Raw genomic sequence first — 20,761 nt, forward strand, 5'->3', positions numbered from 1 at the left:
TACTGGTCATGTTGTGCAGATGCCTGATCATCGTGTTCCAAAGCAACTACTCTATTCCGAACTTAAAAATGGAAAGCGTAATGCTGGTGGTCAACAAAAGAGGTTTCAAGACTGTTTCAAGGCAAATCTTTAAAAAATGTACTGGTAGTTATAAACACTGACAACTGGGAAACACTGGCCTGTGAGTGCTCCAGTTGGAGAACAGCCTTCACCAAAGGTGTCATGGGCTTTGAAGACACTCGAACTCAGGACGCAAGGGAGAAACATGCTAAGAGGAAGGCACGCCTGGCGAATCCACACCGTGATCAACTCCCGCCCAGAAACCAATGTCCCCACTGTGGAAGGACGTGTGGTCCAGAACTGGTCTCCACAGTCACTCATGGACTCATTGTTAAAACTGTGTTTATGGAAGACAATGTTACTTGGCTATGAGTGATCGCCAAAGAAGACAAGCTCTTTCAGCCAGCTGGAGTCTTTTCAAAAGTAAACTGTATATAGCTTTAAAGAAGAATAACACTCTCCTCCAGGCTGAAACCCCTAAGCCAACTGTTTTTAGAGAGGCTTCACAAGAACAGCTTGCAAGGAGGAAGCTTCACATGAGTATCAAAGTCACTCTTCAAGGACATACAGGCCCTGGGTAATCAGGGCAGCTCTTATTTTATCCTCAATGCCTTTGAGGTCGATGTTACAGAGCGCCTCCAGCAAAGAGCCCAAAGAGGCCCCCTTCCCATTCATGTCGTGCCAGGTCCGTAGCATCTGGAAGTGCTGCTCTTTCATATCTCCGAAATGCACCAAAGCAATAGCATCAATATCGTTTTCCAGCAACCCGAGGGCCCTCATGAATCTCTTCCAGTCCCTCAAGGGAACCTCTTTAATAAAGGTGTCAAAAGACAGGCGCAAAGCTGGAAGGAAAGGAGATAAATCAGGAGCTTTGTGTTTGCAGGAGTGAGACAAAAGACAGAATGCTATGGCACCAAGCTCAAAGTTTAGTTTCCCTGCGGGCTTCTCCTTTAAAATAACAATGAAATGAAAACACAAGTTGCTTAACCCTTATTAGTTCTGGGAAGGTAAATTGGAAATGGGCATGTAATGACTGGTGAATTTCAGAAGATGAGCTGGAATCTAGCATCATCACCATCACTTATTAGTCAAAAGTGACTCAATGCACCTTACTGGGGGGGGGACACATTAGAATCAGTGATAAAAGGAGTAAACTACAAACAACTTTACAGTGTGTGTGTAAACTGAACCCAACTGAACCCACATGATGAGCAGAAGAGAGGGCCACATACACACTTAAATACCCTCTAAATTAAGGTCCAAAAGATTGGTTGCAAAAGAAAATTCACTACATACAATGTTCCGCACACTTTTCTTGCCCCAGTATAGTGGCACCACTACCCTGGAACAATATTGCCATTAAAATCATGTAAGTGGCCAAAGTCCTGATATCTTGCCACCTGCTGAAAATGTTAGTTCTGCCAAGCATTTATGGTGTTCTAATGATTCTGCTGTATACCAACACACGTACACGTGTGTGTGTGTGGGGGGTACAAACTTGTAACCCAATCCCCAATCCCTTGTCTTGTTTTCAAAAATTGGAGAACTGTTTGGTGTCATTCAGCTACTTTAGGTCTTTGTTTAAACTCCTAACATTCCTGGATGCTCAATTTCTATTTATAGCCTGACACGGCAGAATCAATCCTATGCCAAACTGACAAAGAACCATTTAGATGTTGTTCTCTGTCCCTGGGATCTTGTGCCAGTTATTCTCTGTCTATGGAAAGGGCTGGAGCATATGTTCCCAGGTTTAATCCCTGGCATCCTCAGGTAGGGCTAGGATGGAAGCGCATGAATCTCTGGAGAGATGCTGCTGGCCACTGTAGTTCAGGGATTGCCAACATGGTGCCCTCTTGATGTTGTTGAACTCCAGTTCTCATCAGCCCCAGCAAGTATTGCCAATGGGCAGAGATGAAGGGAGTTGTAGTCCACCGACATGTGGAGGATACCATGCAGGCTGTTACTGGTGACTTCTGTTTCAGTGTATCTGAAGAGGTGTGCATCATGCACATGAAAGCTCATACCAAGAACAAACTTAGTTGGTCTCTAAGGTGCTACTGGAAGGATTTTTAAAATTTATTTTATATTTTGTTTTGACTATGGCAGACCAACACGGCTACCTACCTGTAGACAGATCAATGGTTTGAGACAGTTGTTGTTGGCATCCATCTACCTTGAGAGACAATGGATTGCACCTCCAGGGGTGAAGTCAAACCACTGTGTTAGCAGCACCGAAGTGACCTCCCAGGGGCACAAGCCTGGACCATTTGTATGGAAGTCCTGAGCTGCCCAGAAGACAAGACCTTCTGGGCCTTGCTAATGTGGTCCAAAGGAAAGCAGAGCAAGACATTTGGCACCAGCTTGGCTGCAGGAGTTGCTGGAAGGAGGTGTACAAGGCACCATCTGAGGGACTCTGCTCTGGATTCTGTAGGGTTTAATGCTTAGCTTTCCTTCTCCCCAAAATCTCCCACAAGGCAGCGGAGGTTTAGGATCAGAACTTTCCTTCTAAATGGACTACCTTCCCAGGTTGACAAGCCCCATCTCCCCTTCACTTCCCTCTACAGCAGAAACCGCCTTCTTGACTGTTGGGCCCACTATTGGTCTTGTCTGCTCAATCCGCCAGAGCCTGTCTTCACATGCAGGGGACGTTTCTAACTCACAGAAGGTTTGAGACCCAGCAGCGACCCTCACCTGGTTTAGCCAGCCAGTCGAGGTTGTTCCCAGGGTGTGGCAGCTGCCGCATGCTGACAGCTTCTAGGAGCCACAGGTGAGAGCAGAGTGCAAGGAGGGAACTTGGCATAAGGTTGTCAATCAGCAGCACTGGTTCCCACCATTCCCAGTTATTCAAGCGCTCACATTTCTTTCTTCCTGCACTGAAAATGCTATCTGAACTAAGGGAGTTATACTTAGGGTGGTATTCAACCATGTTTTACTCAGAGTAGACTCAATGAAATTAATGAACATGATTGAGTTAGGTCCATTAACTTCAGTAGGTCTGAATGTACCTATTGGTCCAAAAAAGCTTGGAGACCCCCGATTTAGCAATATATTTTAAATGACTGTGCAGGCTAAGACTGTGCAGGCTAAGGACATTTACCAGTCATTTGATCCTTCCCATTTGCAGGAACCAGATTCCTTCTCTGCTCTGTAGAGACCTGAACCTGCAATGGGTCAGAACAGAAACAAACCACATGTATTACTAAAATGAATGATGGAAGAGTACTGAAAGGATATTCCAGCTCTAGGTAAAGTTGCTTTCTTACTCTAAAACGAAACAAGCTTTAGATAGCCAGCAGCTGAACAGAAGATTCTCTGATAGGTAAGAGATATCCACCAGTCTCTTTGCAGTCTGAATTAGCACTCTGCACCAGCCTCCTTTGTTCCAAGGAGCTTTAGAGGCATCCCAAGACAGGTAATGCTAGAAGTGCAATAGCAGAAATCATTCTGTGTACAACTTCAGGGTTAATTCTGTTATCAGTAAGTAAGCTAAGGGAGGGGGGTTGCTTAGCAACCAAGTAGAGTGGCAAGATGCTTGCTGAGGTAGCACATGCACTGATTGGCTGATTAGTTCTGAGAGTTTCCCTCTGTAAGTTGGGTTGAATGTCTCTCTGCTCTGTACAAGGTCTGAAATAAGAAAGACCTCTGTTCCTTTCTCCTCAAATTCTAGCGTTTTTGTTCACCTTTCCTCAATAAAGTGTTACCAGATTTGTCTTCTCTCTGAACTTTGAGTTATTTATGTGACTTGGCTAACAGGCAATATCTTGTGCTTTTTCATCTTGTTTACCTCCTCTGAAGAGCCAGTTGTTTGCAGAGGTGTGGTTTCAGATCCTCTTGCATTGGAATTGGCATGTTCTAGTGAAGACAATCGGATCCTCTGGTCAACCTGCACATTGCACAAGACCTCTACTTCCTGGGGTCCATGAGTACATTTTCGCCGCAGTCTTCGGATAGTCTTGCAATAAAACGCAATGCAATTTTAGCCTACCAAAACGTTACTTGCCTGTGCATGGGTAGATTTTGCCTTTTTAAAAGAAAGATACCTAACCTACTGCCTTTACAAGTCATATCTATCAGAAACCTGTCCCACCAAGTTAAATGAAATTTATTATCGATTATGTTTGCATAGGCTTTCAGTCCATCTATCCCCATGGGCTACGTCGGTCAGGGCTGGCGGGAACTGGAGTTCAGTCGCAACTGAAGGGCCACAGATTTATCACCCTTGATTTAAGGGGAAATTCTTGTTCCAGTACATGTCTTTTCTATGGATCCAACATATGAACTGCCCCGAGACCTGCGGGTATAGGGCAGTATATATTTTCAATAAACAATATACAAATAATTTTATAATTTTATAAGAAGGACTACTGTGAATAGGAATGCCCCCTTCTAAAAAAGCAAGTTATGTTTTGAGGAATGAGGCACTCAAACTTGATAGAAACCAAAGTGATATTTCTACAATACACAAAGAAATGTCACTAAATTTACACATGACCATTTAGTCTGGATACCCAATTTGGAGAGGAGGGATTCACACCCACATTTTGACATTCTGCTGCACTGAATAGATTTAATGAGTTGAAATCAAAATTATGAAACCCACTATATTCTGTGAGAGGAAATGTTTCTGGAATTTTGTGAGCTAGAAGTGGGACTTAAGTTCCCTGTTCTGCCTCTTTAAAAAAGATATAATAGTAAAAAATAAAAACAATAAGGCCTTCCAACTGAGAAAGGAATCCCGATATTTTTGTGCCGTAATGCAATAGTGAAGTCACAATGTTATGATTGTAATATTGTGAAATAAGGGAAGGGCCATAGATCTGTGGCAGAAGACTTGATTTGTATGCCAAAGGTCCCAAGTTCAACACCCAGATATCTCCAGGAAGATTCCACCCCGATACCCTGGAGAGCGGCTGCCAGTCAGTGTACACAATACTGAGCTAGACAGAACAGTGGTCTAAACTTGGTATAAAAACAGCTTCCCATGTAACTTTTTTAAGATGTCATAATCTTGCAACCCCCCCCCCAAAAAAAATCCACTTATCCCTAATGATTTTACCCTCTCTAAAGAAGGAAGCAGGCCTCACCTTGGAGTCCCACACACTTGCTACAGATCTTGTTCTGCTGTCTGTAAGAGAAAAGAGGGTGCCATTACTATTTATTTGGAAGCATTTATGTACCCCTTAATATTTTAGCAGGCTTCCATCTGTAGGGTCCTGATCCGGCCTTGGCTTGCCCTGACATTCATCCATTAAAATGACTAGCCAAGAACGAAGTTTCCCCATGAGCTTCAGGTCTTGCATTTCAAAAGGAAAAACCCAGGACTACAGTGGCCAGACCTCCTGATTCCCTACACCACACACAATGGGGGAAGCATGTTAATCAGTGAGGCAGTGGTGAGAAGCCACTGGCTGCAGTGCTGACGGGAGGCTCGCCGATGGCCTCCCTGCGTCTGCAGCCTGAGAAGAGGTGGGCGAGTGCGGTGCTGCTGGCGGGGCTGGAGGGTGCAGGCGCCCTCCTCAGGTTGTGTCGCTGTGGTGCCTTGCGCCAGTAGCCTCAATGGCTAAGACGTCCCTGACTAGGTCTGTCCCCCCACTCAACCTTTCCCACTAGGTGGTATTAGCTAGCCTTAAGCATATGGTATAATTCTGTACAAACAGTGAAAATTAAAAAATGTGGTGGATTAAATTCATCAGTATGTGGAGAATCTCAACTTTGATGCAACAGAATCCCACCCCACCCCCAGCCTCACGACTATGTGTGCAGAAATCTCAGACACCCAAGCAATGGCTGGGTATGATTTTCAGTTGTTGGCAGGGCAGGCTTCATTGTCCCTTCTCTCCATTGCATGTCTAGCAAAAGCAAAATTAATGGGGGGGGGCGGGATGGACAAAACCTGTAGAATTAGGCAGATATGGATTTAATTCAGATTGACTAGGTTCTTTTCAGTTTAGAGGAGACTCAGAAGCCCTCATCTTAGCACACAGAATAAAGATTCTGTAGGATACTGAAGTTAAGCAGATGTGGACCATGTTGGCAATCTGGATGGATGGCCACAAAATCTCCATTTAGGAGCGCAATATACAATGCCCTGGTCTTTCTATGCTTTCCATGACCATTTGCAACCTCACCCATGAAGGAGGCCAGAAAGATTTCTTACCTGTAGTACGGCACTTGCAAATTCCAACAGTAACAGCAACAACCAGAGCGACACAAAACAGAATACCCAAAATCAAAAGTATATGTCCATTGGAACCTCAAGAGAAGAAAAACAGCAAGTTCAGTTATATATACAAAGTGATAATTTGGATTTTATGTGGGAAACCCCAAACAGCTGAAACGAGGATTATATACACTCAGTGGGAGGAAATGGGGAGAAAGCTAGTGGGGAAGATATGGAATGGAAAAGGGCTGCCTGGAAACCTGAACAATATTCTACACTAAAGTTTGGTTGCAAGTTCCACTTGTTCTGTTAGAAAATCCTTGGCTAAACAGAATACTGCCTACTGCATCAACTCTGCGCACACATACAGAATCTACTAGTCTCACCTGCTGCAGGAGTTTGCGAGGTTGCATCCGCTGGACCGGGGGCCTTGACACACCGCATGTCACTTTCAGGGGTACAAGGCTGAACCATTGTTTCTCCATCAGGACACCTACCAGGCAAAAGAGGAAAACCAATGGAGATGGAACTAGACATTTTCTTGACTTAAAGGAAGCTGGAATTTCAGGTGCTTCCCTTAGAGATGGAAACAGAGTTTCAAATTAAGCATGTGGACGGACAAATTGGGGGTGTTTTCATGCAGCAACGAAGAATCAAACTGAAACAGTCACTGGACTTGTTCCTTTTGAATCCTTTGCTGCTGTCATGACAGTTCTAATTTTTTGCACCCTATTGCCAGGTGATGGGCAGCCCAATTTTAGCCTTGTAGGGGATGCATATTTAGGAAGGTGTACCTAATCTATGTCACCCTGGACAATTTAGGGAAGGAGGATAGGATATATATAAATGTAGTAAATACATAATAAATAATACTCTGCCTTCAGACACTGTTTAGCTCTCCCAGGACTGCATTATTTCAAAATGTGGATGAGGTAGTCTATAGGTTTTGAATCATCTTCAATATATAATGCCCTGTGACATTATTACTGGAAAAGAATTCTAGTCATGCCTTCATATTGAAAGGCTAGGTTTCAGTATAAAAGAGACCCCTCCCCACCCGGCCACCCAATTTGAGGGTAAAGAAAGGATTCAAGCAGTTAACTTCTAGCCTGTATCCTGAAGAGATGGTCTTAGATACCATCAAGCTCACAGCCTCTGTGCCTCTGTGCTTTCATGACAAATAAAACCTCAACTTATAGTACAGTTGTATACATGTCTGGTCAGAAGTAAGCCTTATCTGTGTTTAAAGGAGCTTACTCCCAGGGAAATGAGTACAGCATGGCAGCCTAAGCTTTGTTTTAGGGTTAGGAGGCATTTCTATGAAGTATTGTTAATTTTTATGCCAAAATGAGTCCCATGCAGTTTACAAGTATAAAATCCATACAATTAAAACACATAAAAAAATTATTCTCTCCAAGTATTAAAACAGTCACAATTTAAAAATACAATAAAACTAGCCAGTTAAAAATGTAACAATTAAAAAACAAGTTCAAGCAAATCCTTGCCTGAACAGGCATGCTGCCAAGAGCCAAGAGACAGGATGCCAATACTGATAGGGTCTTCCATATTTCAGCAGGTAGGTCATTCTACAATACTGGTCCCACCAGTGAAAAAGTCGGCCCTTGTGGTGCCGCAAGCTGATAATCAGGTTGTGACAAGAGTTACTGGGTTCAATTTGCTTATCTTAATGCCTTTACCTGGTTGTGCATGTATGGCATGATTCGCATGGAAGGCTAGGGGAGCAGAAGGTGCCGCTCTTACAAGCACACTGGGTATCACTGGTTGCGGTGCATGGCTGTAGCACCACCTCATCTGGAAAGACAATGGAACTCAAGTAAGTGGGTGACCCTTTCCTCCAGAGCAAGGAATCCTCGGAGAATTGGTGAAATGTGCCAGATTGATTACAGCATCATAGTAGTTGCTTTGATGCAAGTGGAGCTATGCATGAAGTGAGATTTTTCAGTAGTAACAAAAACACACTCAGCTTTCATAAAAGAATAAGAAAAAGAAAAGCAAGTTTCTAGCAGGCATTAACACTGAAGAACCTTGAAAACATGTGGGAAGTATCTGGTGGATCTCAGAAATCTGCTCTGGAATTGTAATAAATTATTAAGGGCCACATGGTTTATCAGCAAAATATTATAAAAAATAATACTTTTTGATACAACTGCTGAAGGATGTAATGAATAAAATATTGAATACAGGAAAAATACCAGATTCATGGAAAGAGGCATATATAACATTACTTCCGAAACAAGTCACAGACCTGCTCTCAGTTAAAAATTATAGGCCGATTTCTCTGCTTAATAATGATTATAAATTATTTCCCAATATAATGGCAAATTGTTTGAAATTGGTGTTAAAAGAGTTAATTCATCAAGATCAATCTGGCTTTCTTCCTGGCCGACAGATGAAGGATAATATAAGGAATGTAACTGATACAATAGAATATCTGGAGGTCAGGAATTAAAAACAAGCAGCCTTAATGTTTGTGGATGCAGAGAAGGCCTTTGACAATGTGTCATGGACATTTAGGGGGGGGGAACTATGGAGATGATGAATTTTGGAGAATTATTTCTAAAGGGAATTGATGCAATTTATACAGACCAGCAGGCAATGTTGATAGTGAATAATGTAATATCAGAAAAATGTAAAATTACAAAATGGACAAGACAGGATTGTCTCCTGTCACCATTAGTTTATTTTAGTATTAAAGACTGGCGAGAAATATAAGATCTGATGAACAAATAAAAGGTATAACAGTTGGGTGCAAAGCATACAAGCTGAAAGCATTTGCAGATAACCTTGCAATAACAGTAGAAGTAAGTATACCAAGGGTGCCAGATAAGATATCCGAGTTTATTGTTTGAATTTAGATTTGCAATGTAAAACTCAATAAAAATTTTTTAAAAAAATAAATAAATTATTAAGTACACATTACCACTGTCTAATGTAAACTGCCTCTGCAAGTTTTAACTAACTTGGTTCTGCAGTACCCACAGATAGTGACTGCAGAGAAAACCCTTTTGCTCTCATGCGCAGCTCATAACCATTGGTTCAGCTGTGAACACAATGCAAGGCTGTGCTCTGCATCTAGGGCCAAAAGAGCCCCCAAGCTGCCCCCAACTCAGTACCTAGAGGTCTGCACTCTGTGCAGGAGAGGCATCTGTCCAAAGCATTCAGGTATTTGGAAAATGTATGATTTTTACAGGGTTGGCAAACCCCTTCAGTTCCTGAACTCGTGCAGTGTTGTAAGACAGAATGACCTGCAAAAGAAAAGAAAGAAGTTGATTAGAAAAACAGAGCATAGAAACTGTCTCACAGGCCAGGAACTGCTCATTGACTGTTCATGTAAGAAAACTCAGTCTCTATGCATACAACAAATGCACATTGGGGTAGGTGTGGTTTTGTTTGTGTGCGTAGGTGTTTGTGTGAGAATGTTCATAGACCCACAGAACTGAATCTTAGAATTGTAGGGTTGGAAGGAATCCCAGGGATCATCTAGTCCAGCCCCGTAATGCAGGAAACTTTTATACAGCTGTATATTGTATTTATAGCTTCAAATGTAAGTTGCTTGAAGACCTTGGTAACAAGCAACTAAATACTACTACTACTACTAATAATAATAATAATACCACTCATGTAGTACACATAATTTGTGAGCATGCCTGCAATAATATTTTAAGGCAGCACATCACTTCTCTGAGGGGCCCCAAACATTCCTTCTCCTGAAGGCGGGTGGGAATGGCAACCCTCCAATATCCCCTTCTGTCTCATCAAGTAAGCTGGAGGCTTTCTCCGCAGCTTTTTATCCCTCAAAAACCAACTACAGTATGAGGGAGCATGGTAACTGCTCCAAGCCTATCAATTGTTTCAGTTCTTCAAATTTCTGAACTTTACTTCCGTCATCTATTCAAGGCTCTATCTAGACAGCAAGCCAATTGGGCAAAATTTCCACCAGGTTTCCTTTTAATCTCTTTAGATGTTTTTCTGCACTATTTAGCAGTAAGCCCAACATGTGCTCTCGCCCTTTTCTCAAAGAGCAAATAATGTGAGTTTTCTTCATCCCTCATTTCTGAGCAAACCTCAAGAAGAATTCCACAAATCTCTGGGCGCAAATATGTCATTCTGGCTTCAACTGGAACCTTTAAATCATTACAAGTTCTCTCAAAACTAAAGTCTCCACATCACCCCCTTTTATAACATGGAAATTTCTTTTGTTTCACTGAGGCAATTTCCTCACTTCTCTGTGGATTTGGTAAATCTGCTCTTAGCTGTATTTCTTGTAGCTTAAGATTATATATTTCTTTTTCTTTCTCTGGCTGTATTTTGGCTAACTGAATCTGCTGTTCTGCTTGAAGCCTGGCTTTTCCCTTTTCTACTTGTGTTTTGGCCATTTCAAGTCTTATTTTCATAAATTCTAACTACTGACTAAACTAGAAGTCACTCCTCTGTTCGTGACTCTTGAGTTTTATAAGGGAGTGCCATTTTCTACCAGGAATTTTCTTTTACTCCTTCACAAAAATATAAAATACTTTATTGTATCCCTGTATTTTACTTGTGGGACTACTGTACTTAGTTGTGAGTTTTAGTTTCAGATCCCACCGCTGCCACCACTGTAGTGTGCTCCCCCCCCCTTTTCTGGCTTTTTCAAATAAAGTATACTGTCACTTAGAAACTTTGGGAAGTTAAACAGAAAAATGATTTATTTCACAATGAGAACGGTAAACAGAAATATTTCAGGAATTGGAAGTCTTCTAGGAATCTTTCTCTCTGTGTGTGTAGATGTCACAGGCTTCTCAATCAGATGGTACGTTTACAGCTTTGATTTTCTTCAGTTACTTAAACTTACCACAAGTGTTAGAGAGCTTAGGTTTCCAATAACTTGAGGGTCCTGAAACAGGCTGGTACTTTTTGTCCTATAGAGGCTCCTCTATCAGAGCGGGGAATCAGCACATACTCCCTTTCTAGCTGATTTTGGATTATTCTCCTCTCACTAGGAGATCTCTCCTTCCTATTGAATTGGGCTTTAAGTGGAGAATTCCTTCACAACTCCACTCAGTTCTCCTATGAAAGACCATAACCCTTGAAAGACCATAACCACTGTCTTTCAATCTAACCCCCAGCTCTGGCTCGAAATATTTCCTCAGGGCAGATTTCACACAGTTTAGAGGTTATACTGCTATCTAGCTTAATGCCAGCAACCAAAAACGTGCTGTCTCCACCCGCTTGAGTGAAGCTTGAGTGAAGCTCCAGCTCAGCACACTGAGAGCTACATCCCTGAGGTGGGATTCTGCCTGCACTGCACCAACAGACTCTGCTTTGCCACAGAAACATTTACACCTCACCTTTCCTTCCTGATGGAACCAAAGGCAATGCACAGAAGAAGCCGGTACACTGGGTTCCCACCCTGACCCTTACCAGACCTAAACTGGCTTTGGTTTGCTACGTGGTGCATCACCTGAGGCCATTTCCCTGAAAATCAGAAATGGATGATGCAAGTTGTTTATGGTATTTGTGCTCTTTTTAAAATTCTGTTATACTGGAAGCAGACACTCTAGTGAAGGAGGAATATCTGACGTGACTTACCAGACTAGCCTCACTCAGAAGCAAGATCAGAATGAGATTGAAGATTATGTTTCGGTCACAGAAAGTATTTTATTTTTTTGAACCGGAAGGAGGATCAAGAACCTCTGAGTCACTTCCTTAACTACTGTAGGTGGCATTTTTCTCTGGAGTAGACCTAATTTTTCAAGTCCTCACATAGCTAAATGTGGATTCCAGGACTCCTAGACATGGTTTTCCTTCCGGGTTATGCAGCTGGGTTATTTTTAAGTTCTAAACTGCTGTTACATGGACCTCCTAGCAGGTATAACAGGACCACACCTGCTCAGCTTTAGCAACATCAGCCTTATGCATTTCTAAAAGCTAGTTAAAACAATCAGTATTTTTGCTTGTACAGTATAAAAACTGATTTTGCATTCTTATGCAGCTATTCACCAGTTACTCTGGTAAGTGCTTTTCAGAGTCACAAAGATCAGAGGGCGAAAACCCATCTCACCCCAAATGGAGCAAGGTAGGTAGGCATGCAGGGCAGACCGAGTCAGATCAATTTGAGGATACAGTACCTGCAGGGCATTTCTTACAAATATGCCCTTCGTGTTTATAGAACTCATCATTCTGTTTCAAGGCCACAGATACGGTGTCTTCTGGGTTCTGTGTTGCAACAAGGCTTGTTGCCTTGGCTTCAAGCTGATAGCAAAGACAAGAGGGGACAGGAGTTACCTTAGACTGCCTCTGTCCTAAGACTTTCTGCTGAATTGGCAAAGTTTATGATCAGTGCCGCCATGGTGTCCACACTTGTTAACACCCCCCACTCTCCTGTGGTTTGGGAGGGACAATAGGGACACTTAAAAATTGTTACCATGCCTAGAATGTTTCAGACTTCTGCTCCCTCCCTAAGGAATTAATCTTACATCCAGACTTAGCTAACCAGACTGATTTTAACAGCAGTCCATAGATCTACCAGCCGTACTCAGTGCCAGATGTACAAATGTTCCCCGACTAGAAAGCAAAAGGTCTTCACTGCTGCTGCTGCTCTGGTCTCTGCTCACCCCTCCTCTCACAGCTTCTGTTATAAGCAAACATCTGCCCTTATTCCCTTATGGGGTACACAAGAGCCCTTTTTAGGTTCTCCATCGGTAGGAGAATATAACAGAGGCCAACCAGAGAAGATTGAGAAGCAAAGTCTTTATTTTCGCTGTTGCAACAGGGTCCTTTCCTCGCACACAGGAGAGCAGGGAACAACCTCGAACAAAGGGCTACCTTTCCTTAAATACAAATTTGAATTTCCCCCACGCTGGAGTTCAGCCCACCCCCAGAAACCTCACACATGCATCACAGAAGGGGTGTAACCCAAGACCCCCCCATACATTATGGTTACATCCAGGGGCGTAGCAAGGTAAATTGGTACCCTGGGGCAAAAAAAAAAAAATTGTCGTCCCCCCCCCGAAGCATAGGAAGGTCAGGTGGCACCCGGTGTGGAAAATTTCTTGTCAACCGCCCCCATTGATTCCCCCCCTGCAAAAACGGTTTTACGTTATTTCATATTTTCTTACAAAGGAATAACAAGTAATAATAAAAAACTTTTATTTATATTCCACCCTCCCCAGCCAAAGTCAGGCTCAGGGTGGCTAACATCAGATACGTAACATTGGTATAAAATCAAACAATAATTAAATTACCTCCTAAAAACAACTCAAAATCAAATTAAAGTCTAATTAGATGGCTTTCCACAGGATTAGGGTTGGGAACAGTAAGTGTTCTCTGAACTGAAATTTCAGCCTTTATGACATAGGAAAACAGCCAAGTGAACAGCTATTTTGGTGGAGGAGGGTCAAGATATTAACCAATATGGATGAAAATTCATATATAGCTATATAATCCCTAGTATAGTAAGATAAGACCTTCGGAGCAGGCATTTTCAAAAATAAATATTCAAAAAAAAATTGTTCCTTGATAATTTGTCACCCCCTCCATTATGGAACCCGGGGTGGCCCCCCCTGCCCCCTTGCTACGCCCCTGGTTACATCATGAAAGGGGAGGTCTGGTGGCAGTAATCTGAGCATCCTGGACCCTGCCCATGCCTCCTCTTGCCCTCCACCAGAAACCCATCAAGTGAAACAGAAGAGATATTCACATTTCCCTGTTTCCCAGCCAAGTTAATCACACCCTTTTCTCTGGCACTCAGGTATCATGATGCCAGAGATTATCACCCAGGCAGAGGTCTGCTGAGTAGCTGGAGGGGCAACCCCCCCCTTTGTTTCTGACTGAGACAAAGAAACATTTGGTCAGTTGGGAGTCAAAATGGTGTGGGGCCTGTCTGCCTCAGACATGTGGCCTTGTCTACTTGGCATACTTTGTTACTAAATTACTTGCAGTAGTCTAGGACTTTGGGGAAAATATTTTCTCAATAGTGGTCTTATGCTTTAGCCTACATTTAGTAGGAGTGTCCACCAGTGACTGAACTAGGCAGTTTGTTTTGTTTCTGCCTTTTTGTGTCTTGTGTTCCCAGGTGTCAAAGCTAGCTGTCCTCTGGTGCCTTGATGTTCAGCATACCACAGCAACCCCCATCGACATGCATCCCTGGTTTAAGGGCTTGCATTAATTTGATCTAAAGCAGTATACCCCATGTGGTTAGGTGTGACACTCCCTGGAGAGAAATGCCCCAACCTGCCCATCCTTGGGGCCTCTGTGGCTTTTGGTCCTGCTCTCAAAGGGTGGGCCTGCGCTCTTGCTATTTAAAGGGACGAAAGCCAATGACACCTTGGATACACTTGCCCAATTCAAATGGATTCCAATTACAATTTATATGCCCATGGTTCACGTTCCAAACCAATCTGTTAAAAAAACTTTCTTAAAAGGGCACTTGTCCAAATTGGTCAATTTTAATTCTCTAAAGGACCATTCCTGCTAAATCAAGGCATATACTAGTATCTATGCTGGCAGCGGAGATCTGGGATTTCAGGATGAAAATTAAAACTGAAACCTTTTGCACACAAATGGGAAGAGTTTGGCTTTTCACTAACAAAGGAGACATCAATGGGATGTCTCAGTTCCTTTCTCTCCCCTACTGATTGGTGCACCCCAATCTTCTCTGTATTGCAAATCCCTCAATCTTTTCTGTATTGCAAAAAAGAAAGTAAAGTCTTCTGTACTGAAAAACACACAGAAAGACAATCACCCACCCCACACTTCTTTTAGGCACCAAAATTCCTTTCTATCCCCCTTCGTGATTTCGCATCCTACCATTGGTGCAGGGCCTTTGGGGTGCCCCCCGCCACACAGAAGCACTTGGGCTAGAAGCTGCTCTGTCTGCCCCTCAAAAATTGGGAGATTCAATCCAACACATTTCCTCCCCTCAACCTTCACCACCCTGCCCAGCATGCCCCCCCTCCAGGCTCCTTACTTCAAAGATAAGCAGCACAGCCCCAGGGCCACTCAAAGCACCCAGATCCATGGGCCCTCTCGCAAGGGCACCTCAAACAGCGACCAAAAGCACTTTCACTGCCTTCTGGCTGACCCAAACCCAGCTAAAGCCCCCCCCCCCACAGAACCAGGTGGCTTAGCTCTGCAGCTCGGCCAGGCACAGCTCTGTGAGGCTCTGGTGCTCAGGAGCCCCAGCAGCCTGGAGAGGCAGCCATGCTCCAAGCAGCCCCAAGAGCTCAGCCTGTTCTGACTCGATAATCGCTAACAAAAACACTTCTGGCTTTTTTATATACTCCTACTAAGCATCTTTTTTATCTCATGTATCATTTCCCCAAATACCCTCAGTTCTTGCAAGTCCACCACTTATGAAAAAAGATCCATCTACCCATTTACACTTCCAACAATTATTAGGAACCTTCTTATACATTTTTGATAATTTGTTAGTACCATCTATATATCATCTTCATACAGTTTTTTTAAAAGCATAGCAAGTGGGCAAAACAAACTTCTCATGGCAGAAGGAATTATGCAAGATTATTCTACCACCCCCTCCAACTGGCCACATTTCAGACAAATAACAACAACAACAACAACAACAACAACAATAATACAGGAGCTATAAATAGAGAAGTGTTCTCTCCACTGCTGCTGGAACCCATCACCACCTCCAACTCTACTTTCTGAGGCTGAAGCATTACATCATCTTCTCATTGTCTACACATTTCAGAACTGTTTCTTTCAAACACTGATAAGCTGCTGCTGGTTGCTCAGAATTGAACTCCACACACCCTTGTCAGCCTCCTTGTTCAGACAGCAGATAAGATATCCAAAAGTACTTTATCTAAAAGTAGAAAACAAGCACAAATAGCAGAAAATAAAGCTCTCAGTTAAATGGACTAAGGCTGAAAACCTAAACAAACTTGCTATGAGTAAGGCAGTGTAGTGTACACACTTAAAATGCAGTGAGGTTCAAGTTGCATTTGCACACTGCTTCACACACCAGAGGGGGAAATGATGTGTTCACCTGATGCACATTACCCATCTGGGTTCCCCACACTTGCAAACCGCCCTCCCCCCAATTGTTATCTGTGCATATGCAACAACCGTGTCACATGTCCATGCCCTCAGCTTAACTGAATGTGGCTAAATTTTCAAATTGAATAGATATCAATTTGAGGGGGAATGCATCAAACAGCAGTATTTGTTAAGAAACTACACAACAAATATAAAGGTAAAGGGACCATTAGGCCCAGTCGTGTCCTACTCTGGGGTTGCAGCGCTCATCTCGCGTTACTGGCCGAGGGAGCTGGCGTCCAGCATCCGGGTCATGTGGCCAGCATGACTAAGCCGCTTCTGGCGAACCAGAGCAGTGCACGGAAACCCCGTTTACCTTCCCGCCGGAGCGGTACCTATTTATCTACTTGCACTTTGATGTGCTTTCGAACTGCTAGGTTGGCAGGAACTACTGTTTTAAGAACATGCAAAACGGAAGTGCCAAATGCCAACCAGTTATCCCAGTGGCTTTGGGTCCACCAGCTAGAATATTGCTTAATAAGCAATATTGGGAAGAATACTGGCTGGACAATGTTTCCTTAAACTGCACTAAGTAAAATACTTTAAAATAAATAAATGCTAAAATTTTGAGGAAACTCTGAGGGGGCCTTCCCCTGCAACCCCCATCATGGCTACAGGCCCAGCCTTCTAGTTTTCTTCATCACTTCAGAAAAAGGCAACAAATTTTATCAAGGAGGCTGGAGTATCTTTGTTGGAAGAAACTGCAGTAGTCTATGGAACTCTTTGAAGTTAGATGTTTGGCAGGAGTTAATCCTGCTCATTTTTAGCCACTTTCTAAAAACTATTATTCAAACAGGCCGTTCAAATCTCTGCCAACCAACTCTTAGTGAAGTGTTTGAAGCCTTACAGTGTTAACTGTTATGTTGTGCTTTTGGTCTGCATACTGCCTTACGGTTGCCATACGGAGAAATGTCCGGGAAAATCCAGGCGTATGGCAGACGACGTTGGCAGTGTTGTTTTTGCCGATTTCCCTCAAAAATAGCTCAACAACTTTTCTGTCCAAATGGCAACCCTATGGAAGTACTGTTTATAAATGTTTAAATAAATAACAGCAATATTAACTTAGTACGAAGAGTGTGGATAGATGAATTTATTTCTATCCCTCAAATTAGAACTTGGCATTATCCAATGAAATTGACCGGCAGTATATCTAGGACAAGTGACGGAGGTAAAGGAAAGAATTATAGTCAACATACATCAGAATTAAGAGAAACTGACCTTTCCTACACATCTATTTAAGGATTAGACCAGTTTACCTTTTATCAACAGTTATTAGACAAGATAGATAAACTGAATCTTCAGACTGACCCAGGAAATGATGAGGGGGGGAGCTGCAGGCCTTGTTTATGGACTGACTATTGGCACCAGGATACTTGACCAGGCTAGATATTAAATTTCCAGAAATTTTTAAAGCCATGGGGGATTTTTTTCCTGTTCTGGAGAAATGAAAAAACTGAAATACATGCAATACTTATTTATCAAAACTAAGTTTTATTACAGGTAGGTAGCCGTGTTGGTCTGCCATAGTCAAAACAAAATAAAAAAAATTCCTTCCAGTAGCACCTTGGAGACCAACTAAGTTTGTTATTGGTATGAGCTTCCGTGTACATGCACACTTCTGTGTATCTGAAGAAGTGTGCATGCACACAAAAGCTCATACCAATAACAAACTTAGTTGGTCTCCAAGGTGCTACTGGAAGGAATTTTTTATTAAGTTTTATTACTTTATCATAATATTCATTATTTATAACTTGCCATATAAAACTTGTACTATTTGCTGTATTGAGATTTGCAGAGCAATCCCCAGGAGGCATATTTAACCAGAACAATCCCCAGGACAGCACCTTTGCCCAGATTGGACCATTTCCCCCCACATAGAATTGTAGACTTGGAAGGGACCACAAAGGTCCTCTAGTCCAACCCCATGTAATGCAGGAATATTGTGCCCAGTGTGGGGCTCAAACCCACAAAGCATTTAGGATTTATGAACTGGACATAACAGAGAAGGTAATAATTAAAAGAATTCCGTTTTGTCAAGAATGCAATTCTATGCATGTTTACTCAGATGTTAATTCTCACTTTGTTCAATGGGGCTTACTTCCAGGAGTGTGCAACATTAAAAAGTTGGCTCATAGAATTAAAGCAAAGTCCTGATGGAACTTACTACTGATGCACAGGATTGCACTATAAAGCCTGATGGACAGTGCCCAGCACTGCCTGGGAATTTAAAGAAACCAAAAGCATATGCTTCCTAAATGGGTAGTGTAATTGGTGAGATTGGATCCGTCAAGCCAAAAATCATGTTTCAGTCTGCCATCTTGATTCCAAATGCTACTCGGCACCCAAACGTTGATGTAGACCTTCAGGAACCCTCAGTGATGATATCTCAAAAGCTGGCCAAACCTATGTCCAAAATCGGCAAAGTCACACCAAAGTGATGCTTCAGACAGGCATCTTGATTCAAAATGAAAGAAGCTCCACGTGATACCACATTCTGTGCATTTCTCGGTACAGCATATGAAACACAAACAAAAGAATTGGTCTGATTTGAATGAGACAATAAACGTCTTGTGCTGAGAAAACCACAGTGATGCTATCAAGAGGGTTGGAGTGGGCTTCAGAGAGGAAGGTCATAACCTGCCTTGATTTGATCTAGTATCTGTTTTGAAAAGTGGTTTGTCTGCCTATCCATCTGTTTGCTATGGGTTTGGCAGTGACTCAGAATATCTTCACCAAACTTGGCACAATGATTCCCAAGGTGGGGACTGTGGTTTTTACTGGAGTTGTGAAGCCAGCTACTATATTATCACTTCATCACATTGTAAAGCGACACTGTTTTTAACTGAAAGGGGAACAAGTTAACCAGCAGCAAACCATACTGCCTAGAACCGTTTCAGCTTCACCCTCCAATTCCTGCTGATTAGGTGCAGCCACAATAGCCACAGAATCTGGTCTACTAACCATACATAAAAGCTTCTCCTACAACAGTAATGCAGATAAGAACACCGCCTGTAAGACAAGCCCTGCTGCATCAGACCAAAGGCTCATCTAGGCCAGAGGTTATCCCTGCTGCATGTGGAAAGTCAACATACAAGACCAAAGCACAACCACTTTCTCCCCACTTGTGATTCTGAGAAACTTATCCAGAGGCATATTGTCTCTGACAGATGAGGCCTGTGTTTCCATTAAGCCATAAGCATCAAAAGGTAACTGTGTTGGTCCATAGGAAAAACTCCCAAAATACTCAGTTGGATAATGTCTTCATTAGGAGCAACCAAAATGTCACAAAACTATGGCAACCTTTGAGTTTTCCAGAACTCTTCATCAGGCGTTAAGTTGCTACACCAAGCAGGCAGAAAGGGGTGCAGGAAACCACAAAAACATACAAAAATTAGACAGGATGTTGCAGTCATGAGGCCAGCTTATCCTTTAGACTAATTTTTCAGAAATAGGTAACGGTCCTTGTTTAATATTTTAAGTGTTTAACTCAATACCTGTAATGTCTGGGAGAAGCGTATCCCCAGTGCAATCTCCATCTTGGAAGCAAGTCTACAAGCTGATGCCATGGCAGTAACAATCAGCCTAATTTTTGTACATCCACACAAACCGCACCAATCTCTTGCCTGCTGAAGACTTATCAAGATCTCCAAAGCTTGCCACAATTGTATGGCATTTTGGTTAGACCTAATGAAGCTACTACCCAAATTATACATTTTGGAACTTTTCCACTAGAAAAGTTAACTGCTTCTATTCACCAGTCTATTTTATTTTTAATTCTAGAATTTATGCACCACATAGCTTACAACTATTTAAAAATGATGCCAATATCACAAAATTACAATATCAGAATAGAATTAAAAATAAATAGCAGAACATCAAAGCAATAAACACACTAACCTTTTAAAAGGCCCTAATGGGGGAAAAACATGTTGTATGTGATCCAAAACACAATGATTCAACCTCTATGAAATTTTCAAATAGTGTCTTGAAGGGAAACCACATTTTAAAATGTATTACTAGAATGCAGCCTCTACATCTTTAATTCCAACTACTCTCACAAAACCTTCATTTTCTCCCTTGAAGAACTCCCATTGTTTTAGCAGAATTAGAGCAAGAAATACAGAAGTTTATAAAATGTATTTTACAGTATTTCCATGATGAGGAAACATAAGAGACCAACTGACTTAAAACTACCATCCTGAAAAAGCTTACACCAAACTAGGCCCATCAGCTCCTAAGTGCCTATAAATAATTTCCTTTGATGCACCTCTGAGAATCAAAATTAAGCAAATCATTTGAGAATTTAATTTTGCCAAAAGCAAGCAGGAAAATCCAGGATTAAACCCCACTGGCATTTAAACTTACGCACCATAAATCTAGTGTTTCATTCACCATTATTTAAATGATAGGGCTGGCAAGTTGATGAACTAACTTTCTGCCAGCTTCTCACCAGGCCTGCACAGCAAATGATAAAATACT

General features: G+C 42.3%; 1 protein-coding gene across 1 annotated transcript; it reads right to left on the bottom strand.

Moving 5' to 3' along the window:
- Positions 1–448: 448 nt before the first annotated feature.
- LOC117060276 (tumor necrosis factor receptor superfamily member 10B-like) lies at positions 449–19,848 on the bottom strand. The gene is made up of 10 exons (XM_033172489.1): positions 19,777–19,848; positions 12,349–12,472; positions 9,355–9,486; positions 7,918–8,032; positions 6,607–6,713; positions 6,218–6,313; positions 5,145–5,185; positions 3,845–4,012; positions 3,158–3,221; positions 449–902 (listed from the first exon to the last, which is right to left on the bottom strand). The coding sequence occupies exons 1-10, from the start codon at positions 19,846–19,848 to the stop codon at positions 610–612; spliced, it is 1,212 nt and encodes a 403-aa protein (XP_033028380.1). The 3' UTR covers positions 449–609.
- Positions 19,849–20,761: the final 913 nt, after the last annotated feature.

The sequence above is a fragment of the Lacerta agilis genome, chromosome 15, assembly GCF_009819535.1.
Source record: "Lacerta agilis isolate rLacAgi1 chromosome 15, rLacAgi1.pri, whole genome shotgun sequence".
NCBI classification, from domain to species: domain Eukaryota; kingdom Metazoa; phylum Chordata; class Lepidosauria; order Squamata; family Lacertidae; genus Lacerta; species Lacerta agilis.